We start from the raw sequence: 24,646 nt of genomic DNA on the forward strand, positions 1-24,646 counted from the left end.
AGCTGTTCCTCGACCTGCTGGTTCGGCAACGGAGAGACCTGTAGCGCCTCCCGGATGGTAGGAGGGTAAACAGTCCATGGTTGGGGTGAGAGCAGTCCTTGGCGATGCTGAGCGCCCTCCGCAGACAATGCTTGCTTTGGACAGACTCAATGGAGGGGAGCGAGGAACCGGTGATGCGTTGGGCAGTTTTCACCACCCTCTGCAATGCCTTCCGGTCAGAGACAGAGCAGTTGCCATACTATTTCTTCCATGTGAATTATTTCCTGTGCCAGCTTCGCAGTATCATAGGAGGGAAATGCAACAGCCCAGCACCACTCGGCCTCTGTAACGAGTGAGCTGGCTATTTTAGACTGGGTATTGAGTAATGAGGAAGGGTTAGTTAGTAGTCTTGTTATGCGTGGCCCCTTGGGCAAGAGTGACCATAATATGGTTGAGTTCTTCATTAGGATGGAGAGTGACATTGTTAATTCAGAAACAATGGGTTTGAACTTAAAGAAAGGTAACTTTGAGGGTATGAGACGTGAATTGGCCAAGATTGACTGGCAATTAATTCTAAAAGGGTTGACGGTGGATATGTAATGGGAAGGCATTTAAAGACTGCATGGATGAACTACAAAAATTGTTCATCCCAGTTTGGCAAAAGGATAAATCAGGGAAGGTAGTGCATCCATGGATAACAAGGGAAATCAGGGATAGTATCAAAGCAAAGGATGATGCGTACAAAACTAGCCAGAAAAAGCAGCATAACGGAGGACTGGGAGAAATTCAGAGACCTGCAGAGGGGGACGAAGGGCTTAATTAGGAAAGGAAAAATGGATTATGAAAGAAAACTGGCAGGGAACATAAAAACTGACTGCAAAAGTTTTTATAGATATGTGAAAAGAAAGAGATTAGTTAAAACAAATGTAGGTCCCTTGCAGTCAGAAAAAGGTGAGTTGATCATGGGGAACCAGGATATGACGGACCAATTGAATAACTACTTTGGTTCCGTCTTCACTAAGGAAGACATAAATGATCTGCCGGAAATAGTAGGGGCCCGCGGGTCAAAGGAGGTGGAGGAATTGAGTGAAATCCAGGTTAGTCAGGAAGTGGTGTTGGGTAAATTGAATGGATTAAAGGCCGATAAGTCCCCAGGGCCAGATAGGCTGCATCACAGAGTACTTAAGGAAGTTGCTCCAGAAATAGTGGATGCATTAGTAATAATCTTTCAAAACTCTTTAGATTCTGGAGTAGTTCCAGAGGATTGGCGGGTAGCAAACGTAACCCCACTTTTTAAGAAGGGAGGGAGAGAGAAAACGGGGAATTACAGACCAGTTAGTCTAACATCGGTAGTGGGGAAACTGCTAGAGTCAGTTATTAAAGATGGGGGATAGCAGCACATTTGGAAAGTGGTGAAATCATTGGACAAAGTCAGCATGGATTTACGAAAGGTAAATCATGTCTGACGAATCTTATAGAATTTTTCGAGGATGTAACTAGTAGCGTGGATAGGGGAGAACCAGTGGATGTGGTGTATCTGGACTTCCAGAAGGCTTTCGACAAGGTCCCACATAAGAGATTAGTATACAAACTTAAAGCACATGGCATTGGGGTTCAGTATTGATGTGGATAGAGAACTGGCGGGCAAACAGGAAGCAAAGAGTAGGAGTAAACGGGTCCTTTTCACAATGGCAGGCAGTGACTAGTGGGGTACCGCAAGGCTCAGTACTGGGACCCCAGCTATTTACAATATATATTAATGATCTGGATGAGGGAATTGAAGGCAATATCTCCAAGTTTGCGGATGACACTAAGCTGGGGGGCAGTGTTAGGTGTGAGGAGGATGCTAGGAGACTGCAAGGTGACTTGGATAGGCTGGGGTGAGTGGGCAAATGTTTGGCAGATGCAGTATAATGTGGATAAATGTGAGGTTATCCATTTTGGTGGCAAAAAACGGGAATGCAGATTATTATCTAAATGGTGGCCGATTGAGAAAGGGGGAGATGCAGCGAGACCTGGGTGTCATGGTACACCAGTCATTGAAGGTAGGCATGCAGGTGCAGCAGGCAGTAAATAAAGCGAATGGTATGTTGGCTTTCATAGCAAGAGGATTTGAGTATAGGAGCAGGGAGGTTCTACTGCAGTTGTACAGGGTCTTGGTGAGACCACACCTGGAGTATTGCGTGCAGTTTTGGTCTCCAAATCTGAGGGAGGACATTATTGCCATAGAGGGAGTGCAGAGAAGGTTCACCAGACTGATTCCTGGGATGTCAGGACTGTCTTATGAAGAAAGACTGGATAGACTTGGTTTATACTCTCTAGAATTTAGGAGATTGAGAGGGGATCTTATAGAAACTTACAAAATTCTTAAGGGGTTGGACAGGCTAGATGCAGGAAGATTGTTCCCGATGTTAGGGAAGTCCAGGACAAGGGGGTCACAGCTTAAGGATAAAGGGGAAAATCCTTTAAAACCGAGATGAGAAGAACTTTTTTCACACAGAGAGTGGTGAATCTCTGGAACTCTCTGCCGCAGAGGGTAGTTGAGACCAGTTCATTGGCTATATTTAAGAGGGAGTTAGATGTGGCCCTTGTGGCCAAGGGGATCAGGGGGTATGGAGAGAAGGCAGGTACAGGATACTGAGGTGGATGATCAGCCATGATCATATTGAATGGCGGTGCAGGCTCGAAGGGCCGAATGGCCTCTACTCCTGCACCTAATTTCTATGTTTCTATGTATTAGCCCGTGTTACATGTCATTGGTTGTAATCAGCGCTATTGGCCATGACGACTGGTTTCTGCCTGTAGGCGCCGGGAAGCCACAAGGTCCTTCTGCAGAGTCCCTGCTGTCAATCATACACAATACCTGCCCCCTCCACCCTCACGTCACGCGGCGGCTCGAGCCACGAGACCCCACCGACCCGCCGTCATTCATCGAGCGCGTGACGTAGAGGCTTGTGGTCCCGCCCCCAATACATAGCCCCGCCCCCGGTCCCAGCCCTGTCCCTGATACCCAACACGCCCCCAGACTGTCACTCATGGACAGCCCCGCCCCCAGACTGTCACTCATGGACAGCCCCGCCCCCAGACTGTCACTCATGGATGGACAGCCCCGCCCCCAGACTGTCACTCATGGACAGCCCCCGCCCCCGGACTGTCACTCATGAACAGCCCCGCCCCCAGACTGTCACTCATGAACAGCCCCGCCCCCAGACTGTCACTCATGGACAGCCCCGCCCCCAGACTGTCAGTGATGGACAGCCCCGCCCCCAGACTGTCACTCATGGACAGCCCCGCCCCCAGACTGTCACTCATGAACAGCCCCGCCCCCAGACTGCCACTGATGAACAGCCCCGCCCCCAGACTGTCACTCATGGAAAGCCCCGCCCCCAGACTGCCACTCATGGACAGCCCCGCCCCCAGACTGCCACTCATGGACAGCCCCGCCCCCCAGACTCCCAGCCCTGTCAATCATACACAGCCCGGCCCCACCGATCGGCCAATCGGAGGACGCGGCCCTGCCCGGCGCCGAGGCTGCCGGTCGCTGCCGGAGCGGGAGGGGGGGGGGAGCGCGGCTGGTTATATCATACACAGAGGCCGGGGCCCAGCAACAGCGCCCGGGCACAGCAACAGCAACAGCACCAGCGCCCGCAGCCTGCGGTTGGTTATATCATACACAGAGGCCGGGGCCCGACTAGAGCGCGCGCACCCGGGCACAGCACCAGCAATAGCAACAGCGCCCGCAGCCTGCAGCTGGTTATATCATACACAGAGGCCGGGGCTGGTTATATCATACACAGAGGCCCGGGCCCAGCAACAGCGCCCGGGCACAGCAACAGCAATAGCAACAGCGCCCGCAGTCTGCAGCTGGTTATATAATACACAGAGGCCGGGGCCCGGCTAGAGCGCGCGCACCCCGGGCACAGCAACAGCAACAGCGGCCGCGGGCCGCAGCTTGTTATATAATACACAGAGGCCGGGGCCAGCAACACCGCCCGCCCCCTGGCACGGCAACACCGCCCGCGGCCCGCAGCTGGTTATATAATACGCTCAGGCCGGGCCCGGTGAGAGGGGAGAGTGCAGCCTGGTGTTGACTGACTACACATCGCGGCCTGGAGTCCGGCCTAGTCCCGGCGGAACGGGGCGTCCCCTGCCCACAGCAGCGAGCCCGGGGCCCACAGCGACACCGACGCCCACTCTGCCCACAGCGAGCCCGGGCCTAGACCCAGGGAGTAACCGCGGGCAACACCAGTGCTGCCCACACTCCGGGGACTGTGCGTGACTGGCGGGACCCTGACACGACACACCGGGCCCAGTGACAGCCAGCCCGGGGTTGGGGCCCAGGGTGAGGGGGTTGGGGCCCAGGGTGAGGGTTGGGGCCTCTGGTGAAGGGGTTGGGGCCCAGAGTGAGGGTTGGGGCCTCTGGTGAAGGGGTTGGGGCCCAGGGTGAGGGGGTTGGGGCCTCTGGTGAGAGGGTTGGGGCCCAGGGTGAGGGGGGTTGGGGCCTCTGGTGTGAGGGTTGGGGCCCAGGGTGAGGGTTGGGGCCTGGGGTGAGGGGGGTTGGGGCCCAGGGTGAGAGGGGGGTGGGGCCTCTGGTGAGAGGGTTGGGGCCCGTAGTGAGGGTTGGGGCCCGTAGTGAGGGTTGGGGCCCTCTGGTGAAGGGGTTGGGGCCCAGGGTGAGGGTTGGGGCCTCTAGTGAAGGGGTTGGGGCCCAGGGTGAGGGTTGGGGCCTCTGGTGAGGGGGTTGGGGCCCAGTGACAGCCAGCCGGGGTTGGGGCCAGGGTGAGGGTTGGGGCCCAGGGTGAGGCCTGGTGCAGCCGCCTGGGGGTCTAGTGGACTTGGACCCAGGGATAGAGGGGGGACAGTGAACCCCTGGGAGTGGAGGGAGACTTGACTCTGGGCCCCAGAGCGGGGAGAGTGTCTGGGTCACTGTGCCTGGGCAGGGGACGAGGTGATTATTTCCCTGGGTGTGATCCTAAGGGGAAAATAAGTACATTGACCCAAAGGTGAAGCTGTGCGAGGCAAACGGCTGGAAGTGTGGAGAGGGATTGGGTAGGGAGGGGGGAAGGCTGCACTGAGGAGTCACCACGTCAACCCCAAGTGAAGGACAACGATGCCACCAATGTGCTTTACTCTGATGCAGTAGGAAGGAAGAAGATCTAATCCTGGCCCCTGGATGGAGAGAAACTGAGTCTGAGGAGAGGAAAGGCAGACCGTTGCACAGGGAAGGGTTCTTGGTCTGAATTTGCAGCCTGGGATGAGTAGCTGACACTGACGGAGAGTGGAAGAAGGCCACACAGAACCAGCAGTTGATGAGGAGGCAGCAGTGATGATCGGAGCAAAGGACAGCTGCCAGAATCTGACACTGTGACGTTTCTGCAGCCTGGGAACCGGTCAAGGACGGAATGTGCGAGAGTAACAGAGGTAAGGGCACAGGGAGCTGCAAATGTGTAGGAAGGAACTGCAGGTGATGGTTTACACCGAATGTAGACCAAATGCTGGCGTAACTCAGCGGGGCAGGCAGCCTCCCTGGAGAGAAGGAATGGGTAACATATTGGGTTGAGACCCTTCTTCAGACCCATTTCTGGCGAAGACCCTTCTTCAGACCCAGAAGAAAGTCTGAAGTAGGGTATCGACCCGAAACGTCATCCATTCCTTTATCTCCAGAGATGCTACCTGTCCCACTGAGTTGCTCTGACATATTGTCGATCTTTGGGTGCTGTGTGTTGAGGTGCATAGCCTTGGGTCTTCCCTTCCCTTGCTGAGCTGTCAGCTTCCAGTTTCATCGTGGAGACATAGGGGATCGCAGGTGCTGGAATCTTTTATCCCTTTTGGTACATTTATCTTTTGACACAGATCACGATGACAGATCATGCAGAAGTAAAAACAAAAAATGCTGGGGAAACCCCAGCAGGTCAGGCAGTATCTGAGAAAAGAAAGACAACCAATTTCCCTTTCCACAGATGCTGCTTGACCGATTGAATTGTGTCAACATTTTCTGCTATAATTTCAGATTTCATGCATCTGCAATTTTCAACAGTTTAGCAGACGTCATCATGTTTCTGATAGCGAGACTGTGCTCTGTGCATACTAGTTCTTGTATTTCCTATCTTACAACATTTTAAAGATATCACAGTGCCGTAGTCCAGTTGAATTTATTGGCGTATACACTAATTTGGTGAGATACAGGTACAATGAATATCTTGCTTGCAGCAGCATCAAGGGACAGAGACAAATGTAAATAACACAAATTCGCCAAGATAGTTGTGGCACTGTGGTAAAGTTGCTATCTTTACCAGAATCTTTAGATAGAATACTTTATTATCACATGTGACAAACTACAGTGAAATTCTTTGCTTGCATACCATGCCAGTTAGTTGCCCATAAAGGGCACATACTAAGTTACAGATTTCCGTTCGCCCTTTGCTTTTTGCCCCCACCCCCTCACAACAGTCCCCCCCCCCCCCCCCCCCCCCCCCCCATTCTGGGTCCACCATTGTTCTTTTCCCTCCCTCACGGCACTCACCCTCACGCTGGATTGTCCATTGTTCATATAGTGCAAGAGCTCCTGGTTCGATCCTGACGACAGGTGCTGTCTGTACGGAATTTGCACATTCCCCCTGTGACTGAGTTTTCTCTGGGTGCTCTGGTTTCCTCCCACATTATATAAATTGGCTCCTGTAAATTGTTCCTAGCATGTTGGACAGAACTAGTGTGTAAGTGATCATTGCTTGGTGTGGTCTCACTGGGCAGAAGGGCCTGTTTCTATGCTGTATCTCCAAACTAAACAGTAAATTATTTAATTACTTATACTGTTTCATCGGGGACTGGATTGTTTTTTACTGTTATTATGTGTGAAACATTTTACTGTTATAATGTGCGATGCTCCGGTATTCCCTGGGAAACGTCTTCTCATTTTGCACTCTACAATTGTTGCTTTGCTTTGCAAGATGACAATAAAGGTTCACAAAAAAGCTGGAGAAACTCAGCGGGTGCAGCAGCATCTATGGAGCGAAGGAAATGGGCAACTTTTCGGGCAACGTTGTCAAATTTCTGTACCTCTCTATGTGGTACAGAACCGCTGATGGGGTAGAGAGAGGGATAGAAAGAGAAGAGTGAGTGAGACCTGCCCCTGATTATACTGGTGGCCTTGTCGAGGCACCACGGGTGTGGTGAGGTATAGGGACAAGGAAATCTGACTTGCAAAGATAGGCAAAATCCTAACTTCCAAACAAACTCTCCAAGCCAATAAAAAGAAAAAGGCAGGCACAAGTACAAAACACTTTTTTTTTTTTAAAGTCCACATTAGTGCAGGCGGTGATCTGTAGTGGCCTGTGTCCACTACTTCCAACAAAACTCTCCAAGCCCCAAATAAAAAGAAAAAGGCAGGCAAGCACAAGTACAAAAACACTTTTTTTTTTTAAAAGTCCACATTAGGGCAGGCTGATCGGTACGTGGTAGTTGGTTGCGAGCGGGTAGGGTTAGGTTAGGGTTGTGTGGGTCGCTTCAAGAACCTGTTGGTTGCGGGAAAAATGCTGTTCCTGAAGGTGGTGGTGTGGGACTTCAGGCTTCTGTACCTCCTGCTCGACGGCAGCAGTGGGAAGAGGGCACGGCTGGGATGGTGAGGATCCTTGATGATAGATGAGGCAGCGACTGGTGGAGATGCTCTCGATGGTGGGGAGGGCATTTCGTTTGGACCTCTAGGGGTCCAAATGACAATTAAATTGACTCTTGACTCTTGACTGTGCCCATGCTAGACCGGGCTGAGTCCACCACTCCCTGCAGCCTCCTGTGTTCCTGTGCATTGGAATTATTGTATTGTGCCATGATCTAACCAGAATGTAGCATTGTGGAATTCCTTTGATTAACTGGCTTCCTGGATCATTGTGTGGGCCATTAAGCATTGGTAAAGTCGTGGGTCTAGAGTTGGATTTAGTCACCCTGGGTAGTTCTGGCATGATGACTATTAGTGCATCACCTATGTTTTTTCTGCAGTCCAGTTGCTATTCTCTATGAGCATGGATGTAGAGAGGATGTTTCCACTAGTGGGATAATCTAGAACCAGGGATTATAGCCTCACAATTACAGGACGTTCCTTTAGGAAGACGAGGATGACTTTCGGTGGTGAACATCTGGAATTAATTGCCACAGGCTGTGGAGGCTGTCAATGGGTATTGTTAAGGCAGCGGTAGATAGATTCTTGATAAGTGTGGGTGTCAGGGGGGTTATGGGGAGAAGCCAGTAGGATGGGGTTCGGAGGGAGAGATAGATCAGCCATGATTAAATGGTGTAGACTTGATGGGTCTAATTTCTGCACCTACCACGTATGACCTTGTAGAGGGATATGAGTGAAAGCCAGGCAGGTGGACTCGTGTTGAAGGGGCCATAGTGGGCCATGGGCAAGTTGTGGCAAAGGGCAAGTTTTCATGCTGTTTGACTCTTATTGCTGCCTGGATTTTATTTTACATTTCTTAAAGCAGCTGAATTACAGTTGCCATCTGCTGGGTTGAGGCTTGGTCATGAGTTCAGCTTTAGGTTTATTAGGGATAGGAATACTTTATTGTCATGTGACTAAGCACAGTGGGATTCATTGCTTGCATACACAATGTGTATGTATAGGAAGGACATTATTGCCATAGAGGGAGTGCAGAGACGGTTCACCAGACTGATTCCTGGGATGTCAGAACTGTCTTATGAAGAAAGACTGGATAGACTTGGTTTATACTCTCTAGAATTTAGGAGATTGAGAGGGGATCTTATAGAAACTTACAAAATTCTTAAGGGGTTGGACAGGCTAGATGCAGGAAGATTGCTCCCGATGTTGGGGAAGTCCAGGACAAGGAGTCACAGCTTAAGGATAAGGGGGAAATCCTTTAAAACCGAGATGAGAAGAACTTTTTTCACACAGAGAGTGGTGAATCTCTGGAACTCTCTGCCACAGAGGGTAGTCGAGGCCAGTTCCTGTCCTGCTGTTACTCCAGCTTTTTGTGTCTATCTTCAGTTTAAACCAGTATCTGCAGTTCTTTCCTACACATGTAAACATAGTACATTGTTAATAATATAATTAACAATCAAATAAAGCTCAGTGTGTGTGTACATATGTGTATATATATTATATACATACACACGCACAAACACACATATATATATACGCACACATATGTACATGTAAAAACAAACAAACAATAATAATGCAATAATAACAATAATAGTCTATGTAGTTCAGAGGTTATTTGAGGTTGTAGTGTTTAATGGTCTAATGGCTGTGGGGAAGAAGCTGTTCCTGCTCTGTTACAGTTTTCAGGCTCCTGTACCGTCTTCCTGAAGGCAGGGGTGAAATGAGTGTGGCCACGATGGTGTGGGTCTGTGATGATGCTGGATGCCTTTTTGAGGCAGCAACTCCAGTGAATCCCCTTCGATGGTGGGGAGGTCAGAGCCAACGATGGACTGGGCAGTGTTCACCACTTTTTTCAGTCTTCTTAGCTCCTGGGCGTTCCAGTTGCCGAACCAGGCCGTGATGCAACCAGTCAGTATGCTCTCTACTGTGCACCTGTAGAAGTTCAAGAGAGTCCTCTCTGACATACCAAATCTCTGCAATCTTTTCAGGAAGTAGAAGCATTGATGTGCTTTCTTTATAAATGCATCAGTGTGCTGGGCTTGAGGAAAGATCTTCAGGAATTTGAAACTTTTGACCCGTCGATATAGACAGGTTGGTTAGTCCTCATCCTTCCTCTTCCAAAGTCACGATCACTTCCTTGGTCTTACTGACGTTGATAGCCAGGTTGTTGTGCTGGCACCATTTGGTCAGTCGATCGATCTCACTTCTGTACCCTGACTCATCACCACCTGTAATTTGTCCACCAACAATGGTGTTTGACCGGCAACCCCCCCCCCCACCAATTCTTGCTTTCCATGCCCGACGTCTCCAGTCACTCCATTCATCGTCTCCAATCTCCTTCCATCTCCCTTTCAGCCAGTTCGTTTCACTGCGGGGAAATCTTTGTCACAGACGGCTGTGGAGGCCAAGTCGGTGGATATTTTTAAGACAGAGATAGATAGATTATTTCAGGTCGAGACCATTCTTCACCTCGGTGATTTCACTTGTATTTAACAAATCTCCTCCAGGCTTCTGCTGGAGTCCAACCAAAGATTAAAAAAAAATCAAAATAACCTTTATTCAAAGTAAAAAAATAAATAAAATACAGGAACTCTGCAAAAAATTATTCTGACATTCTCGGAGGCTACATTCTCGGATACCTTCTGGCAGTTCCTTTACCTTGAGTTCCCTTATTAAATCTGGTTCATTAGATAACATTAAATCCAGAGTTGCCTTTTCTCTGGTAGTACAAGCTGCTGTAAGAATCCATCTCGGAGGCATTCGACAAACTCCCTTTCTTGGGGTCCAGAACCAACCTGATTTTCCCAGTCTACTGATTGAAATCTCCCATAACCACAGTGGCATTACCTTTGTTACATGCCAGTTTTAACTCCTGCTGCAACTTGCACCACATATCCAGGCTACTGTTTGGGGGCCTGTAGATAACTTCCATTAGCGTCTTCTCACCTATACAATTCCTCAATTCTATCAACAGCGACTCTACAAGTTCAGTCCCTATGTCACCCCTCGCAAGGGAATGTATTTCATCCCTCACCAACAGAGCTACCCCACCTCCTCTGCCCACCAGCCTGTGCTTTCTACAGGATGTATAGCCCTGAATATTAAGTTCCCAGTCCTGATCCTCCTGCAGCCATGTCTCTGTAATCCCCACAATGTCATATCTACCAATCTCTAACTGAGCCTCAAGCTCATCCACGTTACTTATATATTGTGCATTCATATATAAATAATACTTTGAATCCATTACTCACCTCACCTTTCACATTGATTCCTATTTCACTTGGCCATACTCTCCTATCCCTTTGTGAGCTTTCTGCCCTGTTAATTCTGGTGTATATCTTAACTTTTCTTATACTCTCTTTCCCTTTAACTCCATCCTTGTATTTCCAATTTATCTCCCCCCCCCCCCCCCCACTATTTAGTTTAACCCACCCATGTTGCAGTGGAAAACCTGCCTTCCAAAATGCTGGTCCCCCACCTGTTAAGGTGCAACCCGTCCCTTTTGTACAATTCACCCTTGTCCCAAAACAGGTTGAGACCATTCTTCACCTCCGTGATTTCACTTGTACTTAACAAATCTCCTCCAGGCTTCTGCTGGAGTCCAACCAAAGATTAAAAAAAAATCAAAATAACCTTTATTCAAAGTAAAAAAATAAAATAAAATACAGGAACTCTGCAAAAAATTATTCTGACAGTCTCAGAGGCTACATTCTCGGATACATTAAATTTGCCGTTACGTAATGCTTTCATAATTTTACCCCCACCCGTGTCACTCGTGTGACCCTTTGAGGTGATATCCCTTCTCTTGTTTGAGGGGCATCTCCACTACACCCTGCCCTCCATATCCAACAGCGGAAGGCCCTCCCCCTCCGAGCCTTGGCGTTGGCTGCACCCGAGCTTCAGTGCGTCCCTCAGCACGTACTCCTGCAGTCTGGAGCGGGCCAGTCGGCAACAGTCCCCGACGGACATCGCGCTCCGCTGGGAGACCAACAGAGCTCGGGCAGACCAAAGAGCGTCTTTCACCAAGTTGATGACCTTCCAGCAGCACTCGCAGGGAAATGGCAGATACAATAGTGATGCCTCACACGAGGAAATTCAGAGTGTCTCCGAGGATCCTCCAGTGCTTCTACGCAGCGGCGGTGGAAAGCATCTTGTCCGGGAACATTTCCATCTGGTTTGGGAATTGCTCTGCCAAGGACAAGAAGGCTCTGCAGAGAGTAGTGCGTTCGGCCGAACGCACTATGGGAACTTCACTCACCCCCCTGCAGGAACTATACAACAGGAGGTGCAACTCCAGAGCAAATAAAATCATGGGAGACCCCTTCCACCCCTGCAACGGACTGTTCCAGCTGCTACGGTCAGGCAAACGCCTCCGTTGCCATGCGGTGAGAACGGAGAGGTTGCGAAGGAGTTTCTTCCCAGAGGCAATTCGGACTGTAGACGCCTATCTCACCAGGGACTAACTCTACAGGACGTTTTTCCTTCCATTATTTATTATGTAAAAGAATATGTGTGTTATGATTGTGTTTATAATTTGTTTGGTTGTTTTGTTTGTCTTTTGCACAAAAGTCCGCGAGCATTGCCACTTTCATTTCACTGCACATCTCGTATGTGTATGTGACAAATAAACTTGACTTGACTAGAATGGGGTTAGGACAGAGAGATAGATCAACCGTGATTGAATGGCGAGGTAGACTTGATGGGCCGAATGGCCTAATTCTACTGTTACTCCTTATGACTCCATTGATCCTGTGGTGTGGTTCCCAGAGCAGACTGCCCAGTTTGTCTGGCGAAATGCCTCATCGCCAGAACTCACCAACAAGCACCAAGACCTGGCTTGGCTGGCGGTGAGGGGAGCTCCTCCCAGTCAGATCCTTCCTGCAGCGTCGGAAGCTCACTACCACCGCACGCTGCCCTCGGGACGGCTGCTATGGAGAGGAAATGGTTGCCCACCTCTTTGCAGGGGGTGGATTTGCAAAGAGAGACTGGAGAAGTTTGCAAGGGTCCCAGTCACGGTTTATTGCGAACAGCTCTTTAACAGAGGACTCTGTGATTCACGGACTGTTGCCAGGGACGGACATCTCTGACATACGGCTGCCGTTGGTGCTGTGGGCCACAGGGCACAGTGTTGTTGAGCGGAAGTCTGCGGAGAGCTCCGGCAGTCTCAGTCCTGCTCACAGACAGTTTGTGGTGAGCAGCAAGGAAGTAACATGGGCCTGCCAACCCTCGAGACAGACAAGTGTGGCTTTACTTCTCAGAAGCAGACCTGCCACCTCTGAGCCCTTTGTCTCTGCCTAGGCAGAGTTCGGGCATTCTTGTGTAGGATATCAAGTGCTGGAGTAACAGCGGCACAGGCAGCATCTCAAGGACGTGGAAAGGTGACATTTCAGGTCAGAATCCTTCTTTATTCTGATGTACCAAGGGGAGAGAGCTGGAAAAGAGGTGCGTGCGTGTCAAACCCTAACAAGTGATAGGTAGATACAGGGCTGTGTTGCTACAAGTAAGATTCCATTGTTCTATCTGGGACAGATGACAATAAACTCTAGACTTGACTGTAGGCAGATGGGGGAACAAAAGCGAGAAGAAAGGGTGACAAAAAGCACCCTTAGCAAAAGGATTTGAGTCTAGGAGCAGGGAGGTTCTACTGCAGTTGTACAGGGTCTTGGTGAGACCACACCTGGAGTATTGCGTACAGTTTTGGTCTCCTAATCTGAGGAAAGACATTATTGCCATAGAGGGAGTGCAGAGAAGGTTCACCAGACTGATTCCTGGGATGTCAGGACTTTCATATGAAGAAAGACTGGATAGACTCGGCTTGTACTCCCTAGAATTTAGAAGATTGAGGGGGGGTCTTATAGAAACGTACAAAATTCTTAAGGGGTTGGACAGGCTAGATGCAGGAAGATTGTTCCCGATGTTGGGGAAGTCCAGAACAAGGGGTCACAGGTTAAGGATAAGGGGGAAATCTTTTAGGACCGAGATGAGGAAAACGTTTTTCACACAGAGTGGTAAATCTGTGGAATTCTCTCCCGCAGAAGGTAGTTGAGGCCACAGTTCATTAGCTATATTTAAGAGGGAGTTAGATGTGGCCCTTGTGGCTAAAGGGATCAGGGGGTATGGAGAGAAGGCAGGTACAGGATACTGAGTTGGATGATCAGCCATGATCATATTGAATGGCGAATGGTGCAGGCTCGAAGGGCCGAATGGCCTCTACACCTGCACCTATTGTCTATGTTTCTATGTTTAAAAAGGTGACCCATTAAGAAGAGATGAGTAACACCACTATTGTATTTGCCTTCACCACCACAATCTGTGTAAAATTACCTGTGCTATAGTGGCAGAGTTGCTGCCTCACAGCACCAGAGACCTGGGTTCAATCCTGACTACGGGTGCTGTCTGTGTGGAGTTTGCACCACTCACGAGCAGCAATTTATGGCAGCCAATTAACTCAGTCTGAAGAAACATAGAAACATAGAAACATAGAAATTAGGTGCAGGAGTAGAGGCCATTCGGCCCTTCGAGCCTGCACCACCATTCAATATGATCATGGCTGATCATCCAACTCAGTATCCCGTACCTGCCTTCTCTCCATACCCCCTGATCCCCTTAGCCACAAGGGCCACATCTAACTCCCTCTTAAATATAGCCAATGAACTGTGGCCTCGACTACCCTCTGTGGCAGAGAGTTCCAGAGATTCACCACTCTCTGTGAGAAAAAAGTTCTTCTCATCTCGGTTTTAAAGGATTTCCCCCTGATCCTTAAGCTGTGACCCCTTGTCCTGGACTTCCCCAACATCGGGAGCAATCTTCCTGCATCTAGCCTGTCCAACCCCTTAAGAATTTTGTAAGTTTCTATAAGATCCCCTCTCAGTCTCCTAAATTCTAGAGAGTATAAACCAAGTCTATCCAGTCTTTCTTCATAAGACAGTCCTGACATCCCAGGAAACAGTCTGGTGAACCTTCTCTGCACTCCCTCTATGGCAAGAATGTCCTTCCTCAGATTTGGAGACCAAAACTGTACGCAATACTCCAGGTGTGGTCTCACCAAGACCCTGTACAACTGCAGTAGAACCTCCCTGCTCCTATACTCAAATCCTTTTGCTATGAACGTCACCTTTCCGTGCCCTCCAGATGAAGCTGCCTGACCTGTTTGGTTACTCCAGAACTCTGTGTTTTGTCAATTCTCCCGTCAACCCGTACATCTTGGGGAACCGGAGCTCCCAGGGGAAAGCACACAGTCACAGGGGGAAGGTGCAAGCTCTGTGTACATTCACCAGAGCCAATTGAAGGTGTGTGCTTTACTATACACTGAGCCACAGTGCGAAACATTTTTGCATGCTATCCAAAGAAATCCTGCTAGATGTGAGTTCATCGGATAATGTAAGCAGAGTGCTGAATATACTGTGACAGAAATAGAGAAAGTGCAGCTAAAACAAGGGCTGCAAGGAGGTAGATTGGGAGATCGGGAAGACATCCTTAGCATACGAGCAGTCCGTTCAAAAGTCTGATAATCTGGTGGAAGGTGCTTTAAATCTTTAGTATCTTCTACGAAATGAAGAGGGGAGAAGAGAGAATGGGATGTTAGTGGCCCTTGATTATATTGGCCGCTTTACCTGGGCAATGTGAAGTATAAATGGTTAAATTGTTCCTTTATTGTCATGTATAGAAGTCATTTTTATTAACCATATAACCATATAACAATTACAGCACGGAAACAGGCCATCTCCGCCCTTCTAGTTCGTGTCGAACACTTATTCTCCCCTAATCCCATCTACCTGCACTCGGACCATAACCCTCCATTCCTTTCCCGTCCATATAACTATCCAATTTATTTTTAAATGATAAAATCAAACCTGCCTCCACCACCTTTACTGGAAGCTCATTCCACACAGCCACCACTCTCTGAGTAAAGAAGTTCCCCCTCATGTTACCCCCTAAACTTCTGTCCCTTAATTCTCAAGTCATGTCCTCTTGTTTGAACCTTGCCTACTCTCAGTGGGAAAAGCTTATCCCCGTCAACTCTGTCTATCCCTCTCATCATTTTAAAGACCTCTATCAAGTCCCCCCTTAACCTTCTGCGCTCCAGAGAATAAAGACCTAACTTGTTCAACCTTTCTCTGTAACTTAGTTGTTGAAACCCAGGCAACATTCTAGTAAATCTCCTCTGTACTCTCTTTATTTTGTTGACATCCTTCCTATAATTAGGTGACCAAAATTGTACACCGTACTCCAGAATTGGCCTCACCAATGCCTTGTACAATTTTAACATTACATCCCAACTTCTATACTCAATGCTCTGATTTATAAAGGCCAGCACACCAAAAGCTTCATTTACCACCCTATCTACATGAGATCCCACCTTCAGGGAACTGTGCACAGTTATTCCTAAATCCCTCTGTTCAACTGCATTCCTCAATTCACTACCATTTACCATGTACGTCCTATTTTGATTTGTCCTGCCAAGTAGCACCTCACACTTATCAGCATTAAACTCCATCTGCCATCTTTCAGCCCACTCTTCCAAATGGCCTAAATCTCTCTGTAGACTTTGGAAATCTACTTCATTACCCACAACACCTCCTATCTTAGTATCATCTGCATACTTACTAATCCAATTTACCACCCATCAACCAGATCATTGATGTACATGACAAACAACAGTGGACCCAACACAGATCCCTGTGTTGTGCACAGATCAGTAAGATTATTGCCGCATATCAGTAGAATCCCCTGTTAAGCACATAATGCAGAGAAAAAGCCCACTGAGTCTGCATGTCTCCAGGTTTTGGTGCCATTTCTCAGCCCAATGGTGTCGAGGGGGTTGGGAGACTGGTTTCTGAGATGGTTTGGGGTATGTTCACAACTCTCTGCAATTTCCTGCGGTCTTGGGCAGAGCAGTTACTAAACCAAGCTGCAATACATGTGTAGAAATTAAGGGCAGCGTGGTAGAGTTGCTACCCTGCAGCGCCGGAGACCCGGGTTCAATCCCGACTAAGGCGGGAGAGAGAAAACAGGGAATTATGGACCAGTTATCCTGAGATTGGTGGTGGGGAAGGTGCTGGAGTCAATTATAAAAGATGAGATAGCCGAACATTTGGATAGCAGTAACAGGATCAGTCCGAGTCAACGTCGATTTACGAAGGAGAAATCATACTTGTCTAATCTTCTGGAATTTTTTGAAGATGTAACTAGGAAAATGGACAAGGGAGAGCCAGTGGACTTTCAAAAAGCATTTGATAAGGTCCCACATAGGAGATTAGTGTGCAAAATTAGGGCACATGGTATTGGGGGTAGAGCGTGGACATGGATAGAGAAGTGGTTGGCAGACAGGAAGCAAAGAGTAGGGATTAACGGGTCCCTTTCAGAATGGCAGGCAGTGACTAGTGGGGTACCGCAAGGCTCGGTGCTGGAACTGCAGCTATTTACAACATACAGTGGCTTGCAAAAGTTTTCATACCCCTTGAACTTTTCCACATTTTGTCACGTTACAACCACAAACGTAAATGTATTTTATTGGGATTTTATGTGATAGACCAACACAAAGTGGCGCATAATTGTGAAGTGGAAGGAAAATGATACATGGTTTTCAATTTTTTTTGCAAATAAAAAACTGAAAAGTGTGGCGTGCAAAAGTATTCAGTCCCCTCTACTCTGATACCCCTAAATAAAATCCAGTGCAACCAATTGCCTTCAGAAGTCACGTAATTAGTAAATAGAGTCCACTTGTGTGTAATCTAATCTCAGTATAAATACAGCTGTTCTGTGAAGGCCTCAGAGGTTTGTTAGAGAATATTAGTGAACAAACAGCATCATGAAGCCCAAGGAACACACCAGACAGGTCAGGGATAAAGTTGTGGAGAAGTTTAAAGCAGGGTTAGGTTATAAAAAAATATCCCAAGCTTACGTTTGTGGTTGTAACGTGACAAAATGTGGAAATGTTCAAGGGGTATGAAAACGTTTGCAAGCCACTGTACATCAGTGATTTGGATGAAGGGATTCAAAGTAACACTAGCAAATTTGCAGATGACACAAAGCTGGGTGGCAGTTTGAAATGTGAGGAGGATGCTATGAGAATGTAGGGTGACTTGGACAGGTTGGGGGAGTGGGCAGATGCATGGCAGGATACCGAGTTGGATGATCAGCCATGATCATATTGAATGGCGAATGGTGCAGGCTCGAAGGGCCGAATGGCCTACTCCTGCACCTAATGTTTCTATGTTTCTATGACATGCGTACTGCCAGAGGGGGTAATGGAGGGTGGTGGGCTGCAGGGCAATGAATGCCCCCCATGTGAGTGCAGTCGTGCCTCACAACGTTTAGGTAACTGTGGTAGCCCTTGACTCACCGAGGCGGAGAAAATGCTGGAGACTGAGCCTTGTATTAGTGGGGAGTTGATGGTTGGTATGGACATGGTGTGTGTGGACTTTGATCCCGTGTTTCCATTCCCCCGCAGATTCCAGGAGCCCCGACAGCTCATCCATGAACTCTCCGCAGCACCGGCGGGCGGTCAACTGCTCGCCGCCCCTCCGTTTGTCCAACGTGGCCTCTGGGATCTCGTCGTCCGTCGCCTCACCAGCCAGCAGCATCGGCTCCCCCTTCTCCGTCATCAGCTCCTCCCTGGGATCACCAGCTCTCCCCTCCGCCCACTCACTGGGCTACGGGGCCATCAACAGCCCGCACGTGAGTCTCATCCTAACCCACGCAGAATGGGAGCGTGGAGATACAGCGCGGAAACAGGCCCTTCAGCCCACCGTGTCCGTGCCGACCAACAATCCCCGTACACTAACACTATTCCACACACACTCTGGACAATTTAACGTTCACAAGTTATAGTAGAATTAGGCCATTTGGCCCATCAAGTTGACTCCGCCATTCAATCATAGAAACATAGAAATTAGGTGCAGGAGTAGGCCATTCGGCCCTTCGAGCCTGCACCGCCATTCAATATGATCATGGCTGAACATCCAACTCAGTATCCCATACCCGCCTTCTCTCCATACCATATAACCATATAACCATATAACAATTACAGCACGGAAACAGGCCATCTCGACCCTTCTAGTCCGTGCCGAACACATAATCTCCCATAGTCCCATATACCTGCGCTCTGATCCCCTTAGCCACAAGGGCCACATCTAACTCCCTTTTAAATATAGCCAATGAACTGTGGCCTCAACTACCCTCTGTGGCAGAGAGTGATCATCCCGAGTTTCCAGAGATTCACCACTCTCTGTGTGAAAAAAGTTCTCGGGAAACTTGTGTAACTCATCTCGGTTTTTAAAAGATTTTCCCCCTTATCCTTAAGCTGTGCCCGTGAGTTTACCCTTGTCCTGGACTTCCCAACATCGAAGGAGCAATGACGTTTACAAAATTCTCCGTCTGCATCTAGCCTGTCCAACCCCTTGTAGAATTTTGTAAGCTTTCTATAAGATCCCCTCTCAATCTCCTAAATTCTAGAGAGTATAAACCAAGTCTATCCAGTCTTTCTTCATAAGACAGTCCTGACATCCCAGGCATCAGTCTGGTGAACCTTCTCTGCACTCCCTTTATGGCAATAATGTCCTTCCTCAGATTTGGAGACCAAAACTGTATGCAATACTCCAGGTGTGGTCTCAACAAGACCCTGTACAACTGCAGTAGAACCTCCCTGCTCCTATACTCAAATCCTTTTGCAATGAAAGCTAACATACCATTCGCTTTCTTCACTGCCTGCTGCATCCCTGCATGCCTACCTTCAATGACTGGGTGTACCCATGACACCCAGTACCATGACACTCGCTGCATCTCCCCCTTTCCCAATCCGCTACCATTTAGATAATAGTCTGCTTTTCCCCGTTTTATCCACCAAAATGGACAACCTGTATAGGAGAGGTGTACTGACTGTGTGGGCAGACACTTTGGTAGTGATTGCCCATGGGGTTCACTCCTCCCAACTCCAGTCCCATCCCGAACCCCTGGGGAACTGAAGGGAGCGACAATCAACTGCCACGGATACAAATGATGTTGAAAGATTTTCACGAGTTAACTAGTTTCCCGAGTACCTGCCGTTAGCGTTACCAGTTCCGATGTTCCCGCTACGTTAATTCTACGTGATTACTGAAAAAGTTACTTTTATAACTACTAAACCAGGTTCGCTTCTTAATAAACAGACACCACACAAACTGTTTGGTAGACCAGTTCAAAACTTTACTTAACATCGGCCGATGGAAGGGAGCGAGAACTCCAGTCAAGTGACCAATGTAGACACTTAACTGTGCTCAGCCACCTTCTCTGAACAACAGAATTACATTGCCTTAAATAGGGTTTTTTTGTCCCCTTAGCACATTCCACAGACATTAATCATGGTCAGAGGTACAGGAAAAGGTTTCCACAGAATGCATCACATCAAACCTTTTGTTTACATGGTACAAGAAATACTAAAAACATTGGCCATTTGCTTTAGGTCATTTTATCTCCAAATAGATCACCCTAGCTCTTTTCGCTGCTTCCTCTGTCATTTGGTCCCTCATAAACATAGCTCATTTGTTTACAAAGATGTGACTGGCTATGTCTCTCTTCCTCTCTGTCACTTCCTCACTTGGGAGACAATGTTATAGGATTTATTATCTCACACATACCGCAACCTAAGGCGAGCCTAATTTGACACTAAATATAAGCTGTAAGCTAGCTCAGAAACCAATTTAATATCTTCTTATATTTTTAACTAAAACTCGGCTTCATCAATTACCACCAGTTTGATTTGTTTTAAACTCGGGATCACTCATGGGTGGACTCGCACTGTGAGGCAGGGGTTTAACTACCCTCTGACTATAGATGTTCCTCCTCGCCTCCTTTCTAAAAGAGCGCCCTTTAATTCTGAGGCTGTGGCCTCTGGTCTTAGACTCTCCCACCAGTGGAAACATTGTGTAGTATTGTATTGTATTGTATTCAAATTTATTGTCATTGTCTCAATTTGAGACAACAAAATGAATTTCCCTTACAGGCAGTATCATAAAAAAAAAATCTTAAAAAAATAAATAAATAATAAATAAATAATAAAACATATTAAAAATAAAATTGAAATTGAATTTTAAAAAAAGCACAAACACAGAAAGTCCACGACACAACATAACATAAATGGCACCAAGGTGAGGATGGCACCATAGTCCAGCCAGCCTCCCCTCCGTGTTCATCCGTGGTCGGGGCCTTCCGAGCACCCGCAGTCGCCGCCCCGGGTGGCCCGATGTTCAGGCCCTCACGCCGGGCTGGTGGAACGCCGACGCCGAACCCCGACGGTGAACATCCTCCTCCTCAGTGGTCCGGACCTCCTGATCAGCCGCCTCCCGCTGCCGGAGTCTGCAGCTCCTGAGTCCACAGGCTGAGCCGGGCAGAGTCGCAGGACCCTGCGCTGTCCATCAGCGCCGCCCGCGTTGGGAGCTCCGCAAACCGCAGCTCCATGATGTCGGTGCAGCAGGTCCAGCACTCCGGGCTCCAGACAGCGAACCCCATGAGTCGTCGTCTTAATAATGAGGGGTCGGCCATTTAGGACTGAGATGAGGAAAAACATTTTCACCCAGAGAGTTGTGAATCTGTGCAATTCTCTGCCACAGAAGGCAGTGGAGGCCTATTCACTGGATGTTTTCAAGAGTTGGATATAACTCTTAGGGCTAACGGAATCAAGGGATATGGGGAGAAAGCAGGAACGGGTGTACCGATTTTAGATGATCAACCATGATCATATTGAATGGTGGTGCTAGCTCGAAGACATACGTGATGAATAAATTGAATCTTGAAGGTTTGTACTGTAGGTTAATTGACTTGGTATAAATGTAAATTGTCCCTAGTGTGTAGGATGGTGTTAGTGTGTGGGGATCGTTGGTTGGCGTGAACTTGGTGGGCCGAAGGGCCTGTTTCTGCGCTGTATCTCTAATCTAAACTAAATGTGTAGGAAGGATCTGCAGATGCAGGTTTACATCGAAGATAGACACAAAATGCTGGAGTAACTAAACTAGACAGCTGTGGAGGTCAAGTCATTGGGTATTTTTAAAGTGGAGATTGACAGGATTATTACGGTGTCGGGGGTTACGGGGAGAAGGCAGCAGAATGAGGTAGATCAGCCATGATTGAATAGCGGAGTAAACGTGATGGGCCGACTGGCCTAATTCTGCCACTATCACATGAACTAATAGTCTCCCTGAGGTGCATAAAATTACACCAGTGCCAGAACCACCGGTGCGGTTTACAAAACACAGACGCCTGCCTCTCGCTCTCCCCCCACCCTCCCTATCGATGAATATAACCATATAACAATTACAGCACGGAAACAGGCCATCTCGGCCCTACAAGTCTGTGCCGAACAACTTTTTTTCCCTTAGTCCCACCTGCCTGCACTCATACCATAACCCTCCATTCCCTTCTCATCCATATGCCTATCCAATTTATTTTAAATGATACCAATGAACCTGCCTCCACCACTTCCACTGGAAGCTCATTCCACACCGCTACCACTCTCTGAGTAAAGAAGTTCCCCCTCGTGTTACCCCTCCCTTAATTCTGAAGTCATGTCCTCTTGTTTTAATCTTCCCTATTCTCAAAGGGAAAAGCTTGTCCACATCAACTCTGTCTATCCCTCTCATCATTTTAAAGACCTCTATCAAGTCCCCCCTTAACCTTCTGCGCTCCAGAGAATAAAGACCTAACTTATTCAACCTCTCTCTGTAACTTAGTTGTTCCCAGGCAACATTCTAGTAAATCTCCTCTGTGCTCTCTTATGTTGAGGTTTGCGCGGAGATTTGGTCGGCAACCGTGGTAATTGTTCTTCTTGGTTTACAGATTAACTCCACGGTGGGCATGTCGGCAATGCACGCAGTGAGCAGCTCTGACGACGTGCAGCTCTCGCTCGGCTCGAACCAAGGCCTCTCCTATCCAGCCGGCTCCACCACGCCTTCCCTGAGGCGAGTCTGCTCCATCTGCGGAGACAGATCTTCAGGTAATACCTGCCCACCAGGTCTGACTGTTCAATGCAGATTCACTGGGTGTCCAGTACTGATTGTTGTGCTGCATTTAGTTTAGAGATATCGAGCTTGCATCGACCAACAATCGCCCGTTCACTAGTTCTATCCCACACACTAAGGACAATTCACACAAGGCCAACTAACCTACAAACCTGAGATAGACACAGGATGCTGGCGTAACTCAGTGGGTCTGGCAGTATCTCTTGAAGAAAAGGATGGGTGACGTTTCAAGTCGGGATCCTTCTTCAGTGTGCTGAACTACTGCTTGTTCAGTGTACTGGACTACTATCTACCTAATTGGTGATCTTCGGACTGTCCTTCATCGGACCTTTCTGGCTTTACATTGCACTAAACGTCATTCAGATCAGATTCAGATTCAGATTCAATTTTAGATTCAGATTCAATTTTAATTGTCATTGTCAGTGTACAGTACAGAGACAACGAAATGCATTTAGCATCTCCCTGGAAGAGCAACATAGCAAATGATTTGAATAAATAATAATAAGTGTCCGGGGGGGGTGGTGATTGGCAGTCACCGAGGTACGTTGTTGAGTAGAGTGACAGCCGCCGGGAAGAAGCTGTTCCACGACCTGCTGGTTCGGCAACGGAGAGACCTGTAGCGCCTCCCGGATGGTAGGAGGGTAAACAGTCCATGGTTGGGGTGAGAGCAGTCCTTGGCGATGCTGAGCGCCCTCCGCAGACAACGTTTGCTTTGGACAGACTCAATGGAGGGGAGCGAGGAACCGGTGATGCGTTGGGCAATTTTCACCAACCTCTGCAATGCCTTCCGGTCGGAGACAGAGCAGTTGCCATACCATACTGTGATACAGTTGCCAGTTGGTATGGCAACTGCATCACAGAATGGTATGGCAACTGCTCTGTCTCTATAAACAGTAAAAGGCTCGATTGTAAACATGTATTATATAGAAAATAGGTGCAGGAGTAGGCCATTCGGCCCTTCGAGCCAGCACCACCATTCAATATGATCATGGCTGATCATCTAAAATCGGTACCCCGTTCCTGCTTTCTCCCCATATCCATTGATTCCGTTAAGCCCTAAGAGTTGTATCCAACTCTCTCTTGAAAACATCTAGTGAATTGGCCTCCACTGCCTTCTGTGGCAGAGAATTCCACAGATTCACAACTCTCTGGGTGAAAAGGTTTTTCCTCGTCTCAGTCCTAAATGGCCGACCCCTTATTATTAAACTGTGACCCCTGACTCTGGACTGCCCCAACATCGGAAACACGTTTCCTGCATCTAGCCTGTCCAATCCCTAAAGAATTTTATATGTGTCTATAGGATCCCCTCTCATGCTTCTAAATTCCAGTGAATTCAAGCCCAGCCGACCCATTCTTTCATCATACGTCAGTCCCGCCATCCAGGGAAATAACCTGGTGACCCTACGCTGCACTCCGTCAATAGCAATAATGTCCTTCAGCAAATTAGGAGATCTAACCTCTTTGCTCCAATACTCAAATCCTCTTGTATAGTCTTTCTGCTGACTAGATGGCATTCAACAAAAACAAAACTGAAACGTCTCTACAGACTGAAGAAGGGCCCTGATCCAAAACGTCCCCAGAGCTGCTGCCTGACCTGCTCAGTTACTCAGCAGCATCTTTGGTATGAACCAGCATCTGCAGATCTGCTAGATCTTTTACTAGAATGTTGCCTGGGTTTCAACAACTAAGTTACAGAGATAGGTTGAATAAGTTAGGGCTTTATTCTCTGGAGCGCAGAAGGTTAAGGGGGGACTTGATAGAGGTTTTTAAAATGATGAGAGGGATAGACAGAGTTGATGTGGACAAGCTTTCCCTTTGAGAATAGGGAAGATTCAAACAAGAGGACATGACTTCAGAATTAAGGGACAGAAGTTTAGGGGTAATATGAGGGGGAACTTCTTTACTCAGAGAGTGGTAGCGGTGTGGAATGAGCTTCCAGTGGAAGTGGCGGAGGCAGGTTCGTTGGTATCATTTAAAAATAAATTGGATAGGCATATGGATGAGAAGGGAATGGAGGGTTATGGTATGAGTGCAGGCAGGTGGGACTAAGGGGAAAAAA

At 48.1% G+C, this 24,646-nt stretch overlaps 1 protein-coding gene across 3 annotated transcripts in view; it reads left to right on the forward strand.

The window, feature by feature from the left end:
* Nucleotides 1-4,746: 4,746 nt before the first annotated feature.
* Nucleotides 4,747-24,646, forward strand: part of LOC129694684 (retinoic acid receptor RXR-alpha-B-like) — a 45,911-nt gene continuing 26,011 nt past the window's right edge. For 2 of the 3 annotated variants that reach the window (XM_055631416.1, XM_055631418.1), the window contains exons 1-3: nucleotides 4,748-5,400; nucleotides 18,048-18,274; nucleotides 22,406-22,562. In XM_055631416.1, the coding sequence (XP_055487391.1) occupies nucleotides 5,382-5,400; nucleotides 18,048-18,274; nucleotides 22,406-22,562 (403 nt within the window). In that variant the 5' untranslated portion in view covers nucleotides 4,748-5,381. Of the gene's footprint in view, nucleotides 5,401-18,047; nucleotides 18,275-22,405; nucleotides 22,563-24,646 lie in introns of all 3 variants that reach the window. The other variant, XM_055631417.1, reaches the window with a different exon arrangement.

This window comes from Leucoraja erinacea, unplaced genomic scaffold (assembly GCF_028641065.1).
Source record: "Leucoraja erinacea ecotype New England unplaced genomic scaffold, Leri_hhj_1 Leri_754S, whole genome shotgun sequence".
Lineage (NCBI taxonomy): Eukaryota > Metazoa > Chordata > Chondrichthyes > Rajiformes > Rajidae > Leucoraja > Leucoraja erinaceus.